Here is a 19,985-nt window from a genome sequence, read left to right as displayed (position 1 = left end):
CTTTTACAGAGTTGAAAGCTTTTTATTTTAGAGCCGCGGATTTTTAATATTTTTTTTCCTCAGTTGTTGCTCTGAATGCCACTTCTTTTTCTTTTCACTACTTTTATGGTCTATTCTTTTCATTTTTTAATCAGTCTGATTTAATCTGGTGTTTTTCTGCTGCTGTTTATTCATTTCCCTCATCCCGAGTTTCTCATCCTCCATCATGCTCATTCGATTTTGTCTCATAATTTCTGTTGAGGTAGTTGGGGTCATAGTTCGGTTGAAATCTGGGAAAGAGGGACAGACACACATTTTATACAATAATAACCAACAGAAACCCAACAATTATCAATACATTTTAAGATTTCAATGACTCCCATGCATTATTGTTAATAACTTATGCATAGGACAATTACTTGTTCACAAACCGGATGTTTCGTCATACAGTGCCACGTCAGTGACAAATAATGTGCCACGTCAGTGACGGTCCCATTTATTTTTCTGATCACTTTCTTCTTACCAGTTACTGGTAATCAAATAGTAAGATCGATTATTAAGGGTACACAAAAAGATAAATCAATAAAACCATTGCATCATTATGAAAAGAAAGTATGTACTTTTTTGTCACTGACGTGGCATTCATATCTAGGGTAAGTTGTCCAGACTGATAAATCAGGAACATAATAAAATGTCATCTTCTGTAAAGCTGTCACCAAACCAATTACCTGACAAATCATACAGGTATAAACATTAATTAACTTAATCTAAATTACACAGCAATAAAAAAACAAAATCAATAAAAATTCACTTACTTTAATGTCTGCCACATGTGTTCCACATTCATTGAATTTTGAAGATGAAAACAGTCGGATAGCACTGTTGTTTTTTAGAAAATTAAAAATTCAACTATCCTGCAAAAAGGAATTGTATCACTACTACTACAACTACAACCACCACCACATCATCATCATCAACACCACTACTACTACAGTCACCAACATCACATCATCCTCACTACCACCAGTACTACAATCACTACCATTAGGTTTTGGAGCTTTACTTCATTTGAAATAAGGAAACTTCGGAATTGTATTTGGCATTGTGTTTATAAATCATAATATAATTCTAATCAGTTATCTATTTAGAACTAGATACTATACAATATGTATGCCAAATACCATTCCAATTCCTTTTTCTTGTGTGCGGGAATTCCTACGAGTACTGTCTGAAATTCCTGTGAGTCAAATTTAAAGTTGGCGTCTCTTTGCTATGATGATGCAGTGAGTGTGAGAGAGTCATCACTACACACATAAACAACAGAAACAATTTAAAAACATAACTATGACACACAACAACTCAGACACGAGGCTACACTATTTATCATTTTCTCTATATAGAACAGGACAAGACAAACAAGAGCTTGACTCTCTCTACACTTAGCATTGATGTTTGTCGTCTGACGAGTTCAACTCTCGGTCGACCTGTCAATATTCCTTTTTGCCTAGGACGTAATCATTAATAGAATGTTGTGTGGTTTTGACCGTGAAGAAAACCTTAAGAAGTCACATTTAATATTATTTTAGAGACATCGTTTTGAATAATTTTGAGTTAAACGAGCGAGCAGGAAGTTATTTTCTTAGATTCGATGAACGGCCGATCAGCGCTTGTTTACTATAGTAACGTATTTCCCAGCCCATGTCTCAATGGCGGATATTTTCCTCGATCGCAGGTTGCTTAGCCAATAAGAAGATATGAAGTGAATAGAAAAGTGCCAGAAGACAATAGAGAATAAAAATTTTTCGCGGCGGTGGTGGGGTTTGAACCTGCGACCTTATTGGTACGACAACTCCGCCTGGCAGGTGAGAGCGTGGCTCTACCGTGTGAGCTATCCACGAACACAAAAATATTCGTTTCAAACTCAAAGTCATTACTAGATCCTCTCTCACCCACTCTGAGACCGCCGATTCTTGTACACCACATCGCGAATAAATTTTGACCAGCAGTATAACTGTTAATACCAATTTTCAACACAACATATAAATATGAAACGATTGAGACATGAGTATCTCGTGTATGGGGTGAATTTTATTCAAAAAGTAGAGTGAGCAGGCACTTATGTTGGTAACAACAAGATATGAAGTGAATAGAAAAGTGCCAGAAGACAATAGAGAATAAAAATTTTTCGCGGCGGTGGTGGGGTTTGAACCTGCGACCTTATTGGTACGACAACTCCGCCTGGCAGGTGAGAGCGTGGCTCTACCGTGTGAGCTATCCACGAACACAAAAATATTCGTTTCAAACTCAAAGTCATTACTAGATCCCTCTCTCACCCACTTCTTGAGACCGCCGATTCGTTCGTACACCACCATCGCGAATAATTTTGACCAGCAGTTAAGCTTAATAGCCAATATTCTCAACACAAACATATAACATAGAAACGATTGAGACATTGAGTATGCTCCGGTGTATGGGGTGAATTTTTAATTCAGAAAAGTGAGTGGAGCAGGCACTTATGTTGGTAACAACAAGATATGAAGTGAATAGAAAAGTGCCAGAAGACAATAGAGAATAAAAATTTTTCGCGGCGGTGGTGGGGTTTGAACCTGCGACCTTATTGGTACGACAACTCCGCCTGGCAGGTGAGAGCGTGGCTCTACCGTGTGAGCTATCCACGAACACAAAAATATTCGTTTCAAACTCAAAGTCATTACTAGATCCCTCTCTCACCCACTTCTTGAGACCGCCGATTCGTTCGTACACCACCATCGCGAATAATTTTGACCAGCAGTTAAGCTTAATAGCCAATATTCTCAACACAAACATATAACATAGAAACGATTGAGACATTGAGTATGCTCCGGTGTATGGGGTGAATTTTTAATTCAGAAAAGTGAGTGGAGCAGGCACTTATGTTGGTAACAACAAGATATGAAGTGAATAGAAAAGTGCCAGAAGACAATAGAGAATAAAAATTTTTCGCGGCGGTGGTGGGGTTTGAACCTGCGACCTTATTGGTACGACAACTCCGCCTGGCAGGTGAGAGCGTGGCTCTACCGTGTGAGCTATCCACGAACACAAAAATATTCGTTTCAAACTCAAAGTCATTACTAGATCCCTCTCTCACCCACTTCTTGAGACCGCCGATTCGTTCGTACACCACCATCGCGAATAATTTTGACCAGCAGTTAAGCTTAATAGCCAATATTCTCAACACAAACATATAACATAGAAACGATTGAGACATTGAGTATGCTCCGGTGTATGGGGTGAATTTTTAATTCAGAAAAGTGAGTGGAGCAGGCACTTATGTTGGTAACAACAAGATATGAAGTGAATAGAAAAGTGCCAGAAGACAATATTTTCTCTGGCACATTTTCTATCACATCATATCTTGATTGTTACCAACATAAGTGCCTGCTCCACTCACATTTCTGATAAAAATTCCCCCATACACCGAGCATACTCAATGTGCCTCAATCGTTCTATGTTATATTTTGTGTTGAGAATATTGGCTATTAGCTTAACGCTGGTCAAAATTATTCGCGATGGTGGTGTACGAACGAATCGGCGGTCTCAAGAAGTGGGTAGAGAGAGGGATTAGTAATGACTTGAGTTTGAAACGAATATTTTTGTGTTCGTGATAGCTCACACGGTAGAGCACGCTCTCACTGCAGCGGAGTTGTCGTACCAATAAGTCGCAGGTTCAAACCCACCACGCCGCGAAAAATTTTTATTCTATTGTCTTCTGGCACTTTTCTATTCACTTCATATCTTGTTGTTACCAACATAAGTGCCTGCTCCACTCACTTTTCTGAATTAAAAATTCACCCCATACACCGGAGCATACTCAATGTCTCAATCGTTTCTATGTTATATGTTTGTGTTGAGAATATTGGCTATTAAGCTTAACTGCTGGTCAAAATTATTCGCGATGGTGGTGTACGAACGAATCGGCGGTCTCAAGAAGTGGGTGAGAGAGGGATCTAGTAATGACTTTGAGTTTGAAACGAATATTTTTGTGTTCGTGGATAGCTCACACGGTAGAGCCACGCTCTCACCTGCCAGGCGGAGTTGTCGTACCAATAAGGTCGCAGGTTCAAACCCCACCACCGCCGCGAAAAATTTTTATTCTCTATTGTCTTCTGGCACTTTTCTATTCACTTCATATCTTGTTGTTACCAACATAAGTGCCTGCTCCACTCACTTTTCTGAATTAAAAATTCACCCCATACACCGGAGCATACTCAATGTCTCAATCGTTTCTATGTTATATGTTTGTGTTGAGAATATTGGCTATTAAGCTTAACTGCTGGTCAAAATTATTCGCGATGGTGGTGTACGAACGAATCGGCGGTCTCAAGAAGTGGGTGAGAGAGGGATCTAGTAATGACTTTGAGTTTGAAACGAATATTTTTGTGTTCGTGGATAGCTCACACGGTAGAGCCACGCTCTCACCTGCCAGGCGGAGTTGTCGTACCAATAAGGTCGCAGGTTCAAACCCCACCACCGCCGCAAAAAATTTTTATTCTCTATTGTCTTCTGGCACTTTTCTATTCACTTCATATCTTGTTGTTACCAACATAAGTGCCTGCTCCACTCACTTTTCTGAATTAAAAATTCACCCCATACACCGGAGCATACTCAATGTCTCAATCGTTTCTATGTTATATGTTTGTGTTGAGAATATTGGCTATTAAGCTTAACTGCTGGTCAAAATTATTCGCGATGGTGGTGTACGAACGAATCGGCGGTCTCAAGAAGTGGGTGAGAGAGGGATCTAGTAATGACTTTGAGTTTGAAACGAATATTTTTGTGTTCGTGGATAGCTCACACGGTAGAGCCACGCTCTCACCTGCCAGGCGGAGTTGTCGTACCAATAAGGTCGCAGGTTCAAACCCCACCACCGCCGCGAAAAAAATTTTTATTCTCTATTGTCTTCTGGCACTTTTCTATTCACTTCATATCTTGTTGTTACCAACATAAGTGCCTGCTCCACTCACTTTTCTGAATTAAAAATTCACCCATACACCGGAGCATACTCAATGTCTCAATCGTTTCTATGTTATATGTTTGTGTTGAGAATATTGGCTATTAAGCTTAACTGCTGGTCAAAATTATTCGCGATGGTGGTGTACGAACGAATCGGCGGTCTCAAGAAGTGGGTGAGAGAGGGATCTAGTAATGACTTTGAGTTTGAAACGAATATTTTTGTGTTCGTGGATAGCTCACACGGTAGAGCCACGCTCTCACCTGCCAGGCGGAGTTGTCGTACCAATAAGGTCGCAGGTTCAAACCCCACCACCGCCGCGAAAATTTTTTATTCTCTATTGTCTTCTGGCACTTTTCTATTCACTTCATATCTTGTTGTTACCAACATAAGTGCCTGCTCCACTCACTTTTCTGAATTAAAAATTCACCCCATACACCGGAGCATACTCAATGTCTCAATCGTTTCTATGTTATATGTTTGTGTTGAGAATATTGGCTATTAAGCTTAACTGCTGGTCAAAATTATTCGCGATGGTGGTGTACGAACGAATCGGCGGTCTCAAGAAGTGGGTGAGAGAGGGATCTAGTAATGACTTTGAGTTTGAAACGAATTTTTTGTGTTCGTGGATAGCTCACACGGTAGAGCCACGCTCTCACCTGCCAGGCGGAGTTGTCGTACCAATAAGGTCGCAGGTTCAAACCCCACCACCGCCGCGAAAAAAAAATTTTATTCTCTATTGTCTTCTGGCACTTTTCTATTCACTTCATATCTTGTTGTTACCAACATAAGTGCCTGCTCCACTCACTTTTCTGAATTAAAAATTCACCCCATACACCGGAGCATACTCAATGTCTCAATCGTTTCTATGTTATATGTTTGTGTTGAGAATATTGGCTATTAAGCTTAACTGCTGGTCAAAATTATTCGCGATGGTGGTGTACGAACGAATCGGCGGTCTCAAGAAGTGGGTGAGAGAGGGATCTAGTAATGACTTTGAGTTTGAAACGAATATTTTTGTGTTCGTGGATAGCTCACACGGTAGAGCCACGCTCTCACCTGCCAGGCGGAGTTGTCGTACCAATAAGGTCGCAGGTTCAAACCCCACCACCGCCGCGAAAAAATTTTTATTCTCTATTGTCTTCTGGCACTTTTCTATTCACTTCATATCTTGTTGTTACCAACATAAGTGCCTGCTCCACTCACTTTTCTGACTTAGCCAATAAGAGCACCGTACGGTTTCCATTGGGTAAATTCCTTGATAGTAGTTCATCTCTCAAGTTAGACAGTGAAAAAATAGTTTTACGACCTAAAAAATCTTGACTTTTTACTGCGGGTTACTGCAATGTCTGACAATAACAAGTGACCAAGGTTCATCGGCTCATTTATCCTTATTTCATCGTTATGTAACAGCTGGAATTATCAAGTGTCAAAGATCACTTAACCACTTAAGGTTTGAAGAAAATTGAGTTATACTCACTTAATATTATCCTTAATTTCTTAATATATCAATGTATTATAAATAAAAATAAATATGTGTCGTTTAGTAGAATGAAGTGAAGTTCCCTGCCTAGTCTCTAGGATAGACTTCGTCTTAGTCTTATTATTATTAGTCTTAGACTTAGTCTTAGTCTTATTCTTAGTCTTAGACTTAGACTTAGACTTTAAGTTCTAGAGCTTAAACTTCATTCTGCTGAAGGCAAACTTGGAATTCTTGGGAGGCCTTATGAAAGCTCATGCATCCCCAGTATTTTTTTTTTTTTTTAATATAACCTGGATACCTGGATACCTCTGTATAGAGCTTTTAGACTTGGTGTAGTCTCCTTCGCTCCTCCTCATCTATTAATGATTGGACCAATTTTTATAATTGAACTTGTTTCCTAGGGTGTTGCTTATCTCCAACTCTGCTTTGAATTTATTCAAATTTTTTGCTGATACTGTGGTTTCTTGTAGTTTATTCCAGTTATTTACAATTCTAGATGAGCGGGTTTGGAAGGGGGGAAACTTTTTTTTATAAAAAAGGTCTCCCCCCTTCCAAATACCCTACTAGTAGTACTAGAACATTATAAAAAAAGTTTCCCTCTCCTAAAACCCCCTATTAGAACATAAGAAAAAAAAAATACTGGGTATGTAGGAGCTTTCGGAAGGCCTCCCAAATTCTTCACTTCAAAGAGAAATTGTGTTTGCAAAAAACAAAGAAGTCTATTTCAAAAGGCAGTGTCTACGTACACGGTAACCGGGCACCTAGCCTCAAGATCTACGTACACGTAGCCCAGGTAACTAGTTTTCCTCTACAATACAAGCAATGGATGGACCTCGCTCTGTATGTGTATGTGTTTGTGTGTTATTTAAAAAAAAATCAAACATACAATTTAACCCATTAAATTAAAGGCAAGATTCAAGGTTACCATGTTTAATGTTACCGTGTACGTAGATCCTGAGGCTAGGTGCCCGGTTAGTAACGAATATAATGATACCAACATATCTGCGATATTCCTCTTTATAACGAAGTTATGCATCTTTAATTGAACCCCCCTAAAACTTTTAGTTTTAGTTAAAGCTAACGGCAATTTCCAGTCATAACTGCCTTATAGGCGAGTTGGGTCACAATTTGACTCCCACTGCTGCTGCTCACTAAACTGCCTAAAGTTACTGTGTACATAGACACTCCGATTTCAAAAACTTACTCGTGTCAACTTTCTTTGCAACTTTTTCATTCTTCACAACTACTGTTAATTGTTCACTCTAAAAATTAAGGCTGAGTTCTTTTCAGCTGGATAATTTGGCACCGTGGCCTTTTGTCTAGTTCTAATCCACTGGTTGATCTGTTTCGAGGTCAGTTCTGAATGAACTCCCATAGCATCATTACACGAAAACAGTTTACTACAACCACACAGTTAGAAATTTCAGAACAAGAACAAACAATGAATAAATGTTCCCAATAAATAGAAAGCTGAATTATTACACCTATTTTAAGAAGACAATTTTAAAAACAACGAACAGGCAATTCAGACTCGAGTCTATCTGAATAGTCTCCCACGGAGGTTGGGGGGGGGGGGATGAGACACTGGGCAGTGGGTGGAGGGTATTTGGTCAAATCTTACGTCAAGAAGATAACATCCCAGCCCAAACTGCAATGACAGAATATTTCCTTCTTGGCAACAAATATGTAGGGAGACCACCAACAAATCAATAGTAACTGCCCTGAACCAGGATCTCTCTACATATTAGAAATTTATGGATTCAGATGAGGCCTTATTAATCCCTGAAGAACTAAGAAATATTGCAGTGCCCTCCGTACTAAAGTCACACCAAGATCTTGACAGCCTCAAAACTCTGGCTCAGGACCGTGACCAATGGAAACAATTAACAACATGGATGGAGAGAGCAGCTATACTCATCGACTATGACTGAATCACAAAATTTTCATCAAGCGTAATTCAGACTGCGAGGCTTACTACTACACTACTATTACTACTAAAACTACAGTTCACTCGGCTTAATTGCTCATTGGTTAATCGCACACTCCCCTTATACGCTACACATTCCCGAAAAATGTCATTTTTTTCTATATAATCGCTCTGCTTAATCGCACACCATCTCCACTTAATCGCTACACCTTGATTCCAACTTGATTGGAACGACAACAAACAGTCACATGAAATCAACAAAGCTGTCACCTATCCACACAGCTTTTCGGCCGAAGCAATCGATCAATTTGTTACATTACGACTCCATTCAGCGTCACAAAAAGACAATGGCTGGATAATGAAGATACGGATGAGTCACCGGAATGTGACACATCACTCCACACAGACACTGACATATTTGACATGGTGGACAATCGACGCCACTTCATCCAAGAAGAATGATTGACAGATGATCTACATTTGCGAGATTGTAAACAAGGGTTTATAAATAGCTTGCACAGAATAAAAAGCAATCAAAGCTTCACGATTACTGAACTTTCAAACAATAATGTCACATTGTTGTCGATAAAATGTGAAAAAGAAAAGTAAAGTTTTTTAAAATTGAAAAAAAGAAGAAAAAAAAAAAACAAACAAAAAAGAACAAACGAACAACCAAAAAAAACCCCAAAAAATAATAAATAGAAAACAAACAGTCTAAAGAGGTCAAGTTTTGAACATGACGATACCAAGCCCGTAGAAAACCCAGAAAGGAAGGTTCCATGTGAAAGGCACGTGAAATCCATTGCTTACGCACACTCCGCTTAATTGACACACTAACCTGAATGCCCAAGTGTGTGCGACTAAGTGGAGTCGACTGTACTACTACTACTACTACTACTACTACTACTACTACTACTACTACTACTACTACTACTACTACTACTACTACTACTACTACTACTACTACTACTACTATACTACTACTACTACTACTACTACTATACTACTACTACTACTACTACTACTACTACTACTACTACTACTACTACTACTACTATACTACTACTACTACTACTACTACTACTACTACTACTACTACTACTACTACTATACTACTACTACTACTACTATTACTACTACTACTACTACTACTACTATTACTATACTATACTACTATTACTACTATACTACTACTATTACTACTACTACTACTACTACTACTACTACTACTACTACTACTACTACTATACTACTACTACTACTACTATACTACTACTACTACTACTACTACTACTACTACTACTACTACTACTACTACTACTACTACTACTACCACTACTACTACTGTCTCGTTCTACATGTTAAGTGTTGCTGTTGGACCCTTTGTAAAGCGCTTTGAGCACATTTGGTGGATATTGCACTATATAAAAGCTCTATTTTTTATATTTTTAAAAATTAATATTATTTTCTTTTTTCAAGGTGTATGTCCTCATCAAGTCTTGCTGCTGCCAGACTTTTGCTGGTCTCCAACATCCTTCGGTTCCCCGTTCCACACACTGCCAGTTATTTCTCTTTCATGGGTGACATGTCTTCCAAGACGACAATGGTTACACCGGACACAGCCCTGCCTGGTAGGTAGTTACTTTTTTTTTTTTTTCACACCGTTTCGCACCGGCACCATAAGATCCTGTCGCCTGGGCATTTCATGAAGGAATAATATAGATAATCCATCAAACAGGATGTCTGGAGTCAACAGGAATCACCCATGTTGTCCAAGTGAGCAAATTGGGGTTTAAGAATCTTGCCCAAGGAAAAAAATGAAAATACCTGAAGCGGGGCTCAAACCCGGGACCTTCAAGATCACAGTGCAATGCTGTAACCACTCTCCTATTTCACCCCCCCCCCCCCCCCCCCCCCCCCTAGGTAGTTACTATATAATTTAATATGCTCTAAAAAGTCTTCCCATTTGATAAGATGCACCATTCTTCTTTAAAGTCAAATTTTTGGTCAAAATGCTATTACCGGTGTATATTGTGCTAGAGGGAAAAGTAGCAGCTATCAGAAAGACACGGGGCAAACCGCAGAAGTCCTGGCTAGGTAATGTGGAGGTAACAACTTGCAAAAAGATAATCAACTGCTCGGAAATGCCCCTCGAACGTGAAGAATGGCGTTCCATGACATTCAACCTCTGGAGGGAGACGGAACTCCGGTAAGGTAAGGGTTATGGCCCCTGAGCGTGAAGAATGGCGTTCCATGACATTCAACCTCTGTAGGGAGACAGAACTCCGGTAAGGTATGGTGCTGGCCCTTGAGCGTGAAGAATGGCGTTCCATGACATTCAAACTCTGTAGGGAGATGGAACTCTGGTAAGGTAAGGTAAGTCTATAGGATGCCCCCATTTTTTACCGAAATAATACACAAAATTTCCCTGATCTGCAACGTTGTTTGATGTTGTGTGGGATGCAAGGTGTAGGAAAGTGTTGGGGTCTTAGATAAGATGTGGGGTGACTGTACACACTTGATTTTTAGTCAAAAAGTTGCATCTTCTACACAACTTTATACAACAGTCAGCCGTCTGGATCAAGTGAGGCAATAATAATTTGGAGTCAAAAGTGCCGATACTGTTCTCTAAAGTATTCACTGCTCTCTCAGCGGAATTGCTTCTCGGGTTGCTGCTGTATTAGTACTAATAGGGTCATAAACTGTTACTTCTCTCTTGGTAGAAATGAAAGCAGTGCTGCCAACCCTAGCTCATGAAAATGTCGACAATGAAGATACAAAATGACAAGACAAGGATGCCACTTTCTAGCTTTACCTGGAAATCCAGCTTTTTTGGCAACTGGGTGTCCGAGTTGGAACAACTGGGTGTCCGAATTGGAACAACTGGGTGTCCGAATTGGAACAACTGGGTGTCCGAATTGGAACAACTGGGTGTCCGAATTGGAACAACTGGGTGTCCGAATTGGAACAACTGGGTGTCCGAATTGGAACAACTGGGTGTCCGAATTGGAACAACTGGGTGTCCGAATTGGAACAACTGGGTGTCCGGATTGGAACAACTGGGTGATTTGGTGGCAAACGTTTTCAAGATCTGATTTAATAGATAATTTTTTAAAAAAATACATAGATATGCTTGACCTCAAAAATCTCAAAACGAAATGTGAAAAATCCTTTTCAATTATACGAATTTATATTGTAAATGTTGTTGCTTTATATTGGTAATTCGACTGTAAGATGCCTCGAATTGGTAAAAAAGCGATGGGAGAATCTCGTACCTGATCTTCTGAGTGAGACGAGTATTTTAAGAGATGATTTATTTGATTAAATAACACGGAAAATCTCTGAGATCGGCTTAAAATATATAATGCGTTTTTTTCTGGCTGTGTTAAATCAGAACTCAGTGTAACGACTAGGCTCAGACTTCATTAATTCAATTTAATTATTATCAATCATATGATAAATTTGAAATAAATACACAATACGACTAGCTCGGATGGAGTTCTTCCAGTAACTAACCTAACACAAAACAATCATCTTGCGATGTTCCTAAGTAACAAAAAGTGCTTATAATATGTTGGCGCATTCAACATTCACAGTCACATGCAAAACATGCACATCACAAAATGTGTACGTCTAGAAAGAACCCTAACATAAATAAACACAGCCGAACAACTCCATTCGCACACATCCAAACAACTCCAATATATTACAATACATGTTACACTCAGCTCTATGTTAAAATTCTTATTAAAATTAAGCATTAAGATAGAAGGTGAATACGAAGGGGGGTCTGAATTGGACCACCCCGCCTAATGGAAATATAATATGTAAGAACACGCATTGTTTTACATCAGGTTGACACCTCTGTGAGATAAGTAATAGGATTGTGCGACTTATATGGTCTTGCGGTTTGACACTCGTTTTTGGATAAGAAGGTCCTGGGTTCGAGCCTTGCTCGGTGCATAGTTGAGCCCTTGGAAAAGACTCTTTACTCACATTCTCTCACCGTACTCAGGTGTAAAATGAGTATCTGGCCGTTAAAAGATTTGTCTCTGTTGGTAATATTGTAATATTTCCTCACAAGCTTCATATCTCGTCCTCTAGGGTTTCTGTGGCTTGGGACCCATTGTAAAGCACTCTTGAGCATGTTTAGTGGTTATAGAAATGCTCTATTTCATATATAGGATTATGCTTAAGAAGTCATACCCAACTTGTGTAAGATAATGCTGTTTGACACTGCCTAGAAAGAATCCACACGTTTTCAACATGTATGCCATTATTCTGTAAGGATTCACAGATTTCTTCATAGCATGTTCTTTCAATGTGAATTCTATTTAAACAATTTTTTTATTGATTATTATTTTTTTTTTAATACGTAATCATTAGGAAGAGATGCTAAAATGAAGGTGAGCCATAAACATACAGTGCTGGGCAACCCGACGGTGGAGCCATTTCCAGACAATGTGGAGCATGCACAATTTGGTAAGATGAGATTTGGACTTTGTCATTTTGTCATACTTTGTTATTTTTACTTCTTTTTCATCATTATTGTTTTGACGCTAATGAAATTCAATTATTGATAGTTGTCATTAAAGAATTTTTTTTTACAATTCGTGGATTTTTAAAAAACTTATATCATATCAGTAAAAACTGACCTGCCTAGTACAGTTAACTCCCCTACATGACACATCCATTAATTGCACACTTACTTTATACTATATACATTACGGAAAAAACTAAATTTTTGCTATATAATCAACCCACTTCATCGCACACCATCTCCACTTAATCGCTACACCTTGATTCCATCTGGATTGGTGTAAAATATCTTTAAAAAATACACCAAAAAGTAGCGATTCGATCGATTCATTACAATGGACGACAATATACCCATCAACGGTGATCTGAAATCTCAGGAGCAACTGGACTCCTTTCAGCCGCACACTAAACAACGCAATGACTATGAAAAATGTTTTATTCTCTTTTTGAGGAAAATTTTTGTCTAAAATCAAAGCCCTATCTCCACTGAGTAAAAATGTTTTTGAATTTTGAAAATCCATTCATAAATAAACAAGTTATGCAGTTTCAAAGGTGTCATTTATTTGGATGACCCGCAAAGAGGAAAAAAACGCGAAAATATGGGACGCTTTTTCGGCATTTTTTTTCGACCTTTGGTTGTATCTTGCGTAATAAGTGGATTAAAAGATTGAAACTTGAATAGCAAATTAGGATGGTGTTTTGTAAAATACGGGAAAAGTACTCGTCATATTCATATGAAATTTTACAACCAAAAAGAAGAAATTACCTTGTCAGTGACAAAACCTACACGCCCGGTAGTTTTAGAAATATTATACTCCAAAGAGTAAAAATCTATTTTTAACGGTCTTCTGGTAATCACACGAGTTTTGTCGCTTGACATAATCTAAAATGACCGTTTTTCCAACTGTGTGCCAACTTTCAGTCATATTCATCGATAAACAGCGTCGTAATTAATTTTTTAAAATAGAATATACGAAACAGCTTCGTCCCATATTTTGACGCAAATTCGGGCAGTTCGTGAGCGAAAAAGAGGCCCAAAGATTTGTGCGGGATAGTCATTGCTACAAAACAGCGCCTGGATAAGGAAGGTGAGGATGAGTCATCAGTGTGTGACACACCATCCCTGACAAACACTGAAAAAAATTGACATGCTGGACAAACTACACCACTTTGTCCAAGAAGAATGCTTGACCGATGGTCTGCAAACATTGTCTTGATTGGAGACAGGGGTTTATAAACAGCTTGCACAAAATAGAAAGCAATCAATGCTTCACGATTACTATTCTTACAAACAATAATGTCACATTTCGTTGTCAATAAAGCATGAAGAAGGAAAGAAGGAACAAACAAAACAAAACAACAACCAAAATTAATTAATTATTATTATTATTATTATTAGATAGATAGATAGATAGATAGACAGATAGATAGATAGATAGATAGACAGATAGATAGATAGATAGATAGACAGACAGATAGATAGATAGATAGATAGATAGATAGATAGCATAGATAGATAGATAGATAGATAACTAGATAGATAGACAGATAGATATATAGATAGATCGATATATATATATATATATATATATATAATATATATATATATATATAATATATATATATATATATATATATATATATATATATATATATATATATATATATATATATATATATATATATATATATATATATATATATATATATATATATATATATATATAGATAGATAGATAGATTATTATTGCCATATTTATGGACAATAAAGATCTATTATTATTATTATTATTATTAAAAACAACATCAACAACAAAATGAAACCAAAAAAAAAAAAAAGGTCCCAACCCCATAGTAAGCTCAGAGGGGAATATACTGGTATAACACTCGCCTTCGGTTCTGAAGGTCCTGGGTTCTAGTCCCACTCTGAGTGGTGCATAGTTCAGTCCTTGGAAAGTCTCTTTTTCACATTCTCTCACCATACTCTGGTGATAAATGAGTACCTTGTCTTTAACAGAGGTATCTCTGATGGAAAAGAAATTGTAATATCGCCTAACAGGCATCATGTCTCCTCCTATATGTTAAGTGTTGCTGTTGGCTAGGGACCCCTTGTAAAGCGCTTTGAGCATGTTTAGTGGATATTGCACTATATAAAAACTCAAGTTTTAATTTAAAAAATAAAAAATGTCGACCTATCTACCCAATCGTTATTCAATGGATAAATAATCCAGTGTAGTTTCTGAAAAATTTGGAATTTTATCATTGTCAACAGGTCTTGGTTGCTTTTGGGGAGCAGAGAGATTATTCTGGAAACAGAACGGAGTTTTCTCCACTCAGGTTGGCTACTCTGGAGGTTTTACCAAGAATCCGACTTATGAGGAAGTTTGCACAGCCCAGACTGGTCATGCTGAGATGGTCAGGGTTCAGTTTGACCCGACCAAGGTGTCCTACAGTGAATTGCTCCAGGTTGGTATTTTTATAGTTACAAGAGATGAAGTGAGTAGGAAAGTGCCAGAAGACAATAGAGAATAAAAAATTTGCGGTGGTGATGGGGGTTTGAACCCACAACCTTACCTGGTATGACAACTCCGCCTGGCCAGGGAGAGCGTGACTCTACCGTATGAGCTATCCACGATTCCACAATTTTTGTAATTGTTTCATTTCTGAAAATATCATAATTAAGGAGCAGGCACCGGTGTATGATAAAGAACTGAACAAGTGTTATATGAAAGGTGCCAGACAAAGCGAGAAAGAAAAATACAAAAAAAAGACCATCCCAAAAAATCTTGTAGGCTTGGTCTGGCACCTTTCATCATACACACTTGTTCAGTTCATTTCTGAAAACAACACAACTGGGTGGGGTTCCTGGCATCCCACAGTGGGCAGGGTGGCACTTACTGTGTCTTCTATCCCCTTATATATCTGTTTTCCAATTTGTTTTCTTCTGTCCTTGTCTTTGAATGAGATTCTTGGTTTTGCCCTGGTCCTGGCCGTAGTGCTTGGCTGGGAGGGAAACAGTCAAATGCATAGTTATTGTTTTGGGAGATGATATCTGTTTCCTTGTAAATCATCTCTCTGTTATGTATTGTTATTTTGAATGTATAATGTACGCATTTGAGTGTATTCCTCTTAGATCTTGTGCTGGTGTATGGGTGAGACACAGTTAGGTGATCTCAAACTAAACACATTGATGGTGTGCTCTTGGAATCTACACATCTGTTCCCTATTTGAACCACTCCTCTTTGTCTTACTTTTTTCCTCAAGTCCTTTTTATTATACATCTAGAATCTTTTCACTATCAATTTTTTTTCCTTTTTACTGGCGCTGATATGACCTAAAAGTGTCGCAAGCGCAGTAACTGGGTGGGGTTCCTACCTCCCATAGCGGGCAGGGAGGTACTTGCTGTGTCTTCTATTCCCTCTTATCTGTTTTTCAATTGCTTTCTGTCTTTGTCTTGGTATGAGATTGCTTGGTTTTGTCCTGACTTGGGTCGGAGTACTTGGCTGAGAAGGAAACAGTCGAATGTATAGTTATAGTTTTGGGAGATGATATTTTTTTCCTTGTAAATGATCTCTCTGTTATGTATTGTATTATGTTTAGTTTACATATTATATTATATGATTGGTAAACATTTGCGTGTATTCCTCTTAGTTGGGACCTGTGCTTGTGTCTGGATGAGACTTTTAGGTGATCTCAAACTAAATACTTTGATGGTGTGCTCTTGGAATCTACATCTGTTCCCTATTTGAACCAATTCCCCTATGTCTTACCTTTTCTTGTGTGCTTTAATTGTAATTCTAGAACTTTTTACTATCCCATTTTCTTCCTTTTTTATGGTGCTGATATGACCTTAATGTGTTGCAAGCGCCGTAAAACCCTTAAAAACATAAAAACAACAATTGCAGTAAAACCCTAAAAGCAAACAAAACAAAACAAAACAACACAAGGTTGCCATTTTCCGTATATTTACAGAATTCAGTATATTATAAAACCTCAGTAATTTTCCAATCATCTGCTAAGCTGAAAAAAAAGGTGAGTACATATTATTATGTAAAGCGCCGCAGAGCAAGATTAACGTGAATGTTTAGGCGCTTTATAAATTCATTATTTACTATTATTTATTTACTATTTACTAGTGAATGAGGGGTCAGTCAATAATTTGTGTGTAAAAATTCAGTAAATAAATTTTTGCCTCCTGAATTGGCAAGACTGACAATGGTACAGTAGAATCCGCTTAATATCAACTCCTGCTTCTTCTTCTTCTTCTTCTTCTTCTTCTTCTTCTTCTTCTTCTTCTTCTTCTTCTTCTTCTTCTTCTTCTTCTTCTTCTTCTTCTTCTTCTTCTTCTTCTTCTTCTTCTTCTTCTTCTTCTTCTTCTTCTTCTTCTTCTTCTTCTTCTTCTTCTTCTTCTTCTTCTTCTTCTTCTTCTTTCTTCTTCTTCTTCTTTTCTTCTTCTTCTTCTTCTCTTCTTCTTCTTCTTCTTCTTCTTTTCTCTTCTTCTCTTCTTCTCTTCTTCTTCTTCTTCTTCTTCTTCTTCTCTCTTTCTTCTTCTTCTTCTTCTTCTTCTTCTTCTTCTTCTTCTTCTTCTTCTCTTCTTCTTCTTCTTCCTTCTTCTTCTTCTTCTTCTCTTCTTCTTCTTCTTTCTTCTTCTTCTTCTTCTTCTTCTTCTTCTTCTTCTTCTTCTTCTTCTTCTTCTTCTTCTTCTTTCTCTTCTTCTTCTTCTTCTTCTCTTCTTCTTCTTCTTCTTCTTCTTCTTCTTCTCTTCTTCTTCTTCTTCTTCTTTCTTCTTTCTCTTCTTCTTCTCTTCTTCTTTTTTCTTCTTCTTCCTTCTTCTTCTTCTTCTTCTTCTTCTTCTTCTTCTTCTTCTTTCTTCTTTTCTTCTCTTCTTCTTCTTCTTCTTCTTCTTCTCTTCTTTCTTCTTCTTCCTTCTCTCTTCTTCTTCTTCTTCTTCTTCTTCTTCTTCTTCTTCTTCTCTTCTTCTTCTTCTTCTTCTTCTTCTTCTTCTTCTTCTTCTTCTCTTCTTCTTCTTCTTCTTCTTCTTCTTCTTCTTCTTCTTCTTCTTCTTCTTCTTCTTCTTCTTCTTCTTTCTTCTTCTTCTTCTTCTTCTTCTTTCTCTTCTTCTTCTTCTTCTTCTTCTTCTTCTTCTTCTTCTTCTTCTTTCTTCTTCTTCTTCTCTTCTTCTTCTTCTTCTTCTTCTTCTCTTCTTCTTCTTCTTCTTCTTCTTCTTCTTCTTCTTCTTCTTCTTCTTCTTCTTCTTCTTCTTCTTCTCTTCTTCTTCTTCTTCTTTCTTTTCTTCTTCTTCTTCTTCTTTTCTTCTCTTTCTCTTTCTTCTTCTTCTCTTCTCTTCTTTCTTCCTTCATCTCTTCTTCTTTTCTTCTTCTTCTTCTTTCTTTCTCTTCTTCTTCTTCTTCTTTTCTTCTTCATCTTTCTTCTTCTTTTTCTCTTCTCCTTCTTCTCTTTTCTCTTGTCTTTTTAGAAGTTATTCAGCTGTTCCTTACTTTGACTTTCAGCTCGAACTGGACCTGGACAGGCATAAAAAAAAATAAGATAAAAATTGAATAAAAACAGCTTCAAAAAGAACAAAATTCCAAACACGGAATGTTTTTAGCTTAACCACTTTATCCAGCCAACAACAACAAAAACATAAATACACTACTTAGATTTACCGACTATCTGGTTTTTAATGTAATATTTATTTATGATTTTATTGGGGTTTTTTTATCGACTGAAAAAGGGTTTTGAGCTGGAAACATTCCGTGTTTTTGGTATTTTGTTCTTTTTTGAAACTGGTGTATTTTCATTTTTGTTTATTAATTTTGTTTATTTGTTTGCTGTTTTTTGTTTTTTGTCAGCTATTCTGGAAAAGTCACAACCCTACTCAAGAGAACCGACAGGGTAACGACGTTGGAACGCAGTATCGCTCAGCTATCTACACGTACGGACAAGAGCAACAGGAAAAGGCTGAGAAGTCTAAAGAAATATTCCAAAAAGCTCTCACGGAAAAGGGGTTTTCGGAAATCAAGACGGAAATCAAACCAGCGGGAGAGTTTTACTATGCTGAGGATTATCACCAGCAGTACCTGGATAAGAACCCAGGGGGCTATTGTGGTCTGAAGGGAACTGGAGTGGCCTGTCCGAGGGGGATTGACGATGAACTCTGAGTTGAAAATTTTATCGCCGTTTATTCTTTTTTTTGGTTTTTATTTCTGGGTAATTTAATTTTTTTAAATATATATTTTTTTAGTTTGTGGTAATTTTTTTTTTTTTTTCACTTGAAAAGAGAACGGATTGAATAGTTCAAGGGAAATTGATGAGCATTATAATAGAAAATTTTATTGTATTTTAATTAATTAATTTTTATTTTATTGAGAGGTTTTGGGGGTTTTTGTTGTTGTTGTAATTCTTCTGAATCAAAAGAGGACGTCGGTAGAATGTCTGAGGTAATTGGTGAATTTAAAATCATGATTTTAATTTTTTGGCAATTAAAATAAAATTAGCCTATTATTTTGGGGTTTTTTTTTGGTTTGTTTGTTTTTGTTTTTGTTCTTTTTTTTTTTTTTTTTGGGGGGGGGGGGGGGGGTTATTGTGCAGCTATGTGGTCTAGTGGTATGACACTCTCTTTCGGATTGGAAGGTCCTGGGTTCGAGCCTCGCTCGGCGCATAATTGAGCACTTGGAAAAGACTCTTTTCTTACATTCTCTCACTGTAATCAGATGTAAAATGAGTACCTGGCCATCAACAGCGTTGTCTCTGTCGGAAAATTTGTAATATCGCCTAACAGGCGTCGTGTCTCGTTCCTCATGTTATGTGTTGCTGTTGGTCAGGGACCCTTTGTAAAGCACTTTGAGCACATTTAGTGGATATTGAGCGTACTATGTAATAGCTCTAGTTATAAATTTGAAAAAGGTGTTTGTATTACTTGTCATTTCGGGCAAATCTTTGGGTCGTCGTTTGTTCTACGAGATGTTTTACTCAAATCACAAAAATGATTATATTCTATTGGTCTAAGTGACCAAAAATCTTGTAGCCCCCCCTGCCCCCCCCCCCCCCCCACACACACACACAGG

At 37.7% G+C, this 19,985-nt stretch overlaps 1 protein-coding gene across 4 annotated transcripts; it reads left to right on the top strand.

The window, feature by feature from the left end:
* Positions 1-469: 469 nt before the first annotated feature.
* LOC144957989 (peptide methionine sulfoxide reductase MsrA 1-like) lies at positions 470-19,422 on the top strand. 4 transcript variants are annotated; one of them, XM_078889560.1, is made up of 5 exons: positions 470-723; positions 9,859-10,010; positions 12,766-12,861; positions 15,191-15,384; positions 18,771-19,422. In XM_078889560.1, the coding sequence occupies exons 1-5, from the start codon at positions 671-673 to the stop codon at positions 19,077-19,079; spliced, it is 804 nt and encodes a 267-aa protein (XP_078745686.1). In that variant the 5' UTR covers positions 470-670; the 3' UTR covers positions 19,080-19,422. The 4 variants fall into 4 exon arrangements, with proteins under 4 accessions (XP_078745686.1, XP_078745688.1, XP_078745687.1 ...); XM_078889562.1 differs by having other exon boundaries at positions 471-632; XM_078889561.1 differs by lacking the exon at positions 470-723 and adding an exon at positions 6,200-6,422.
* The last annotated feature ends 563 nt before the right edge of the window (positions 19,423-19,985 follow it).

The sequence above is a fragment of the Berghia stephanieae genome, chromosome 12, assembly GCF_034508935.2.
Source record: "Berghia stephanieae isolate SIO BIC M18660-M18661 chromosome 12, UCSD_Bste_1.3, whole genome shotgun sequence".
Lineage (NCBI taxonomy): Eukaryota > Metazoa > Mollusca > Gastropoda > Nudibranchia > Aeolidiidae > Berghia > Berghia stephanieae.
Note: the sequence above shows the minus strand (reverse complement) of the source record. Positions and strands in the feature narration are given on the sequence as shown.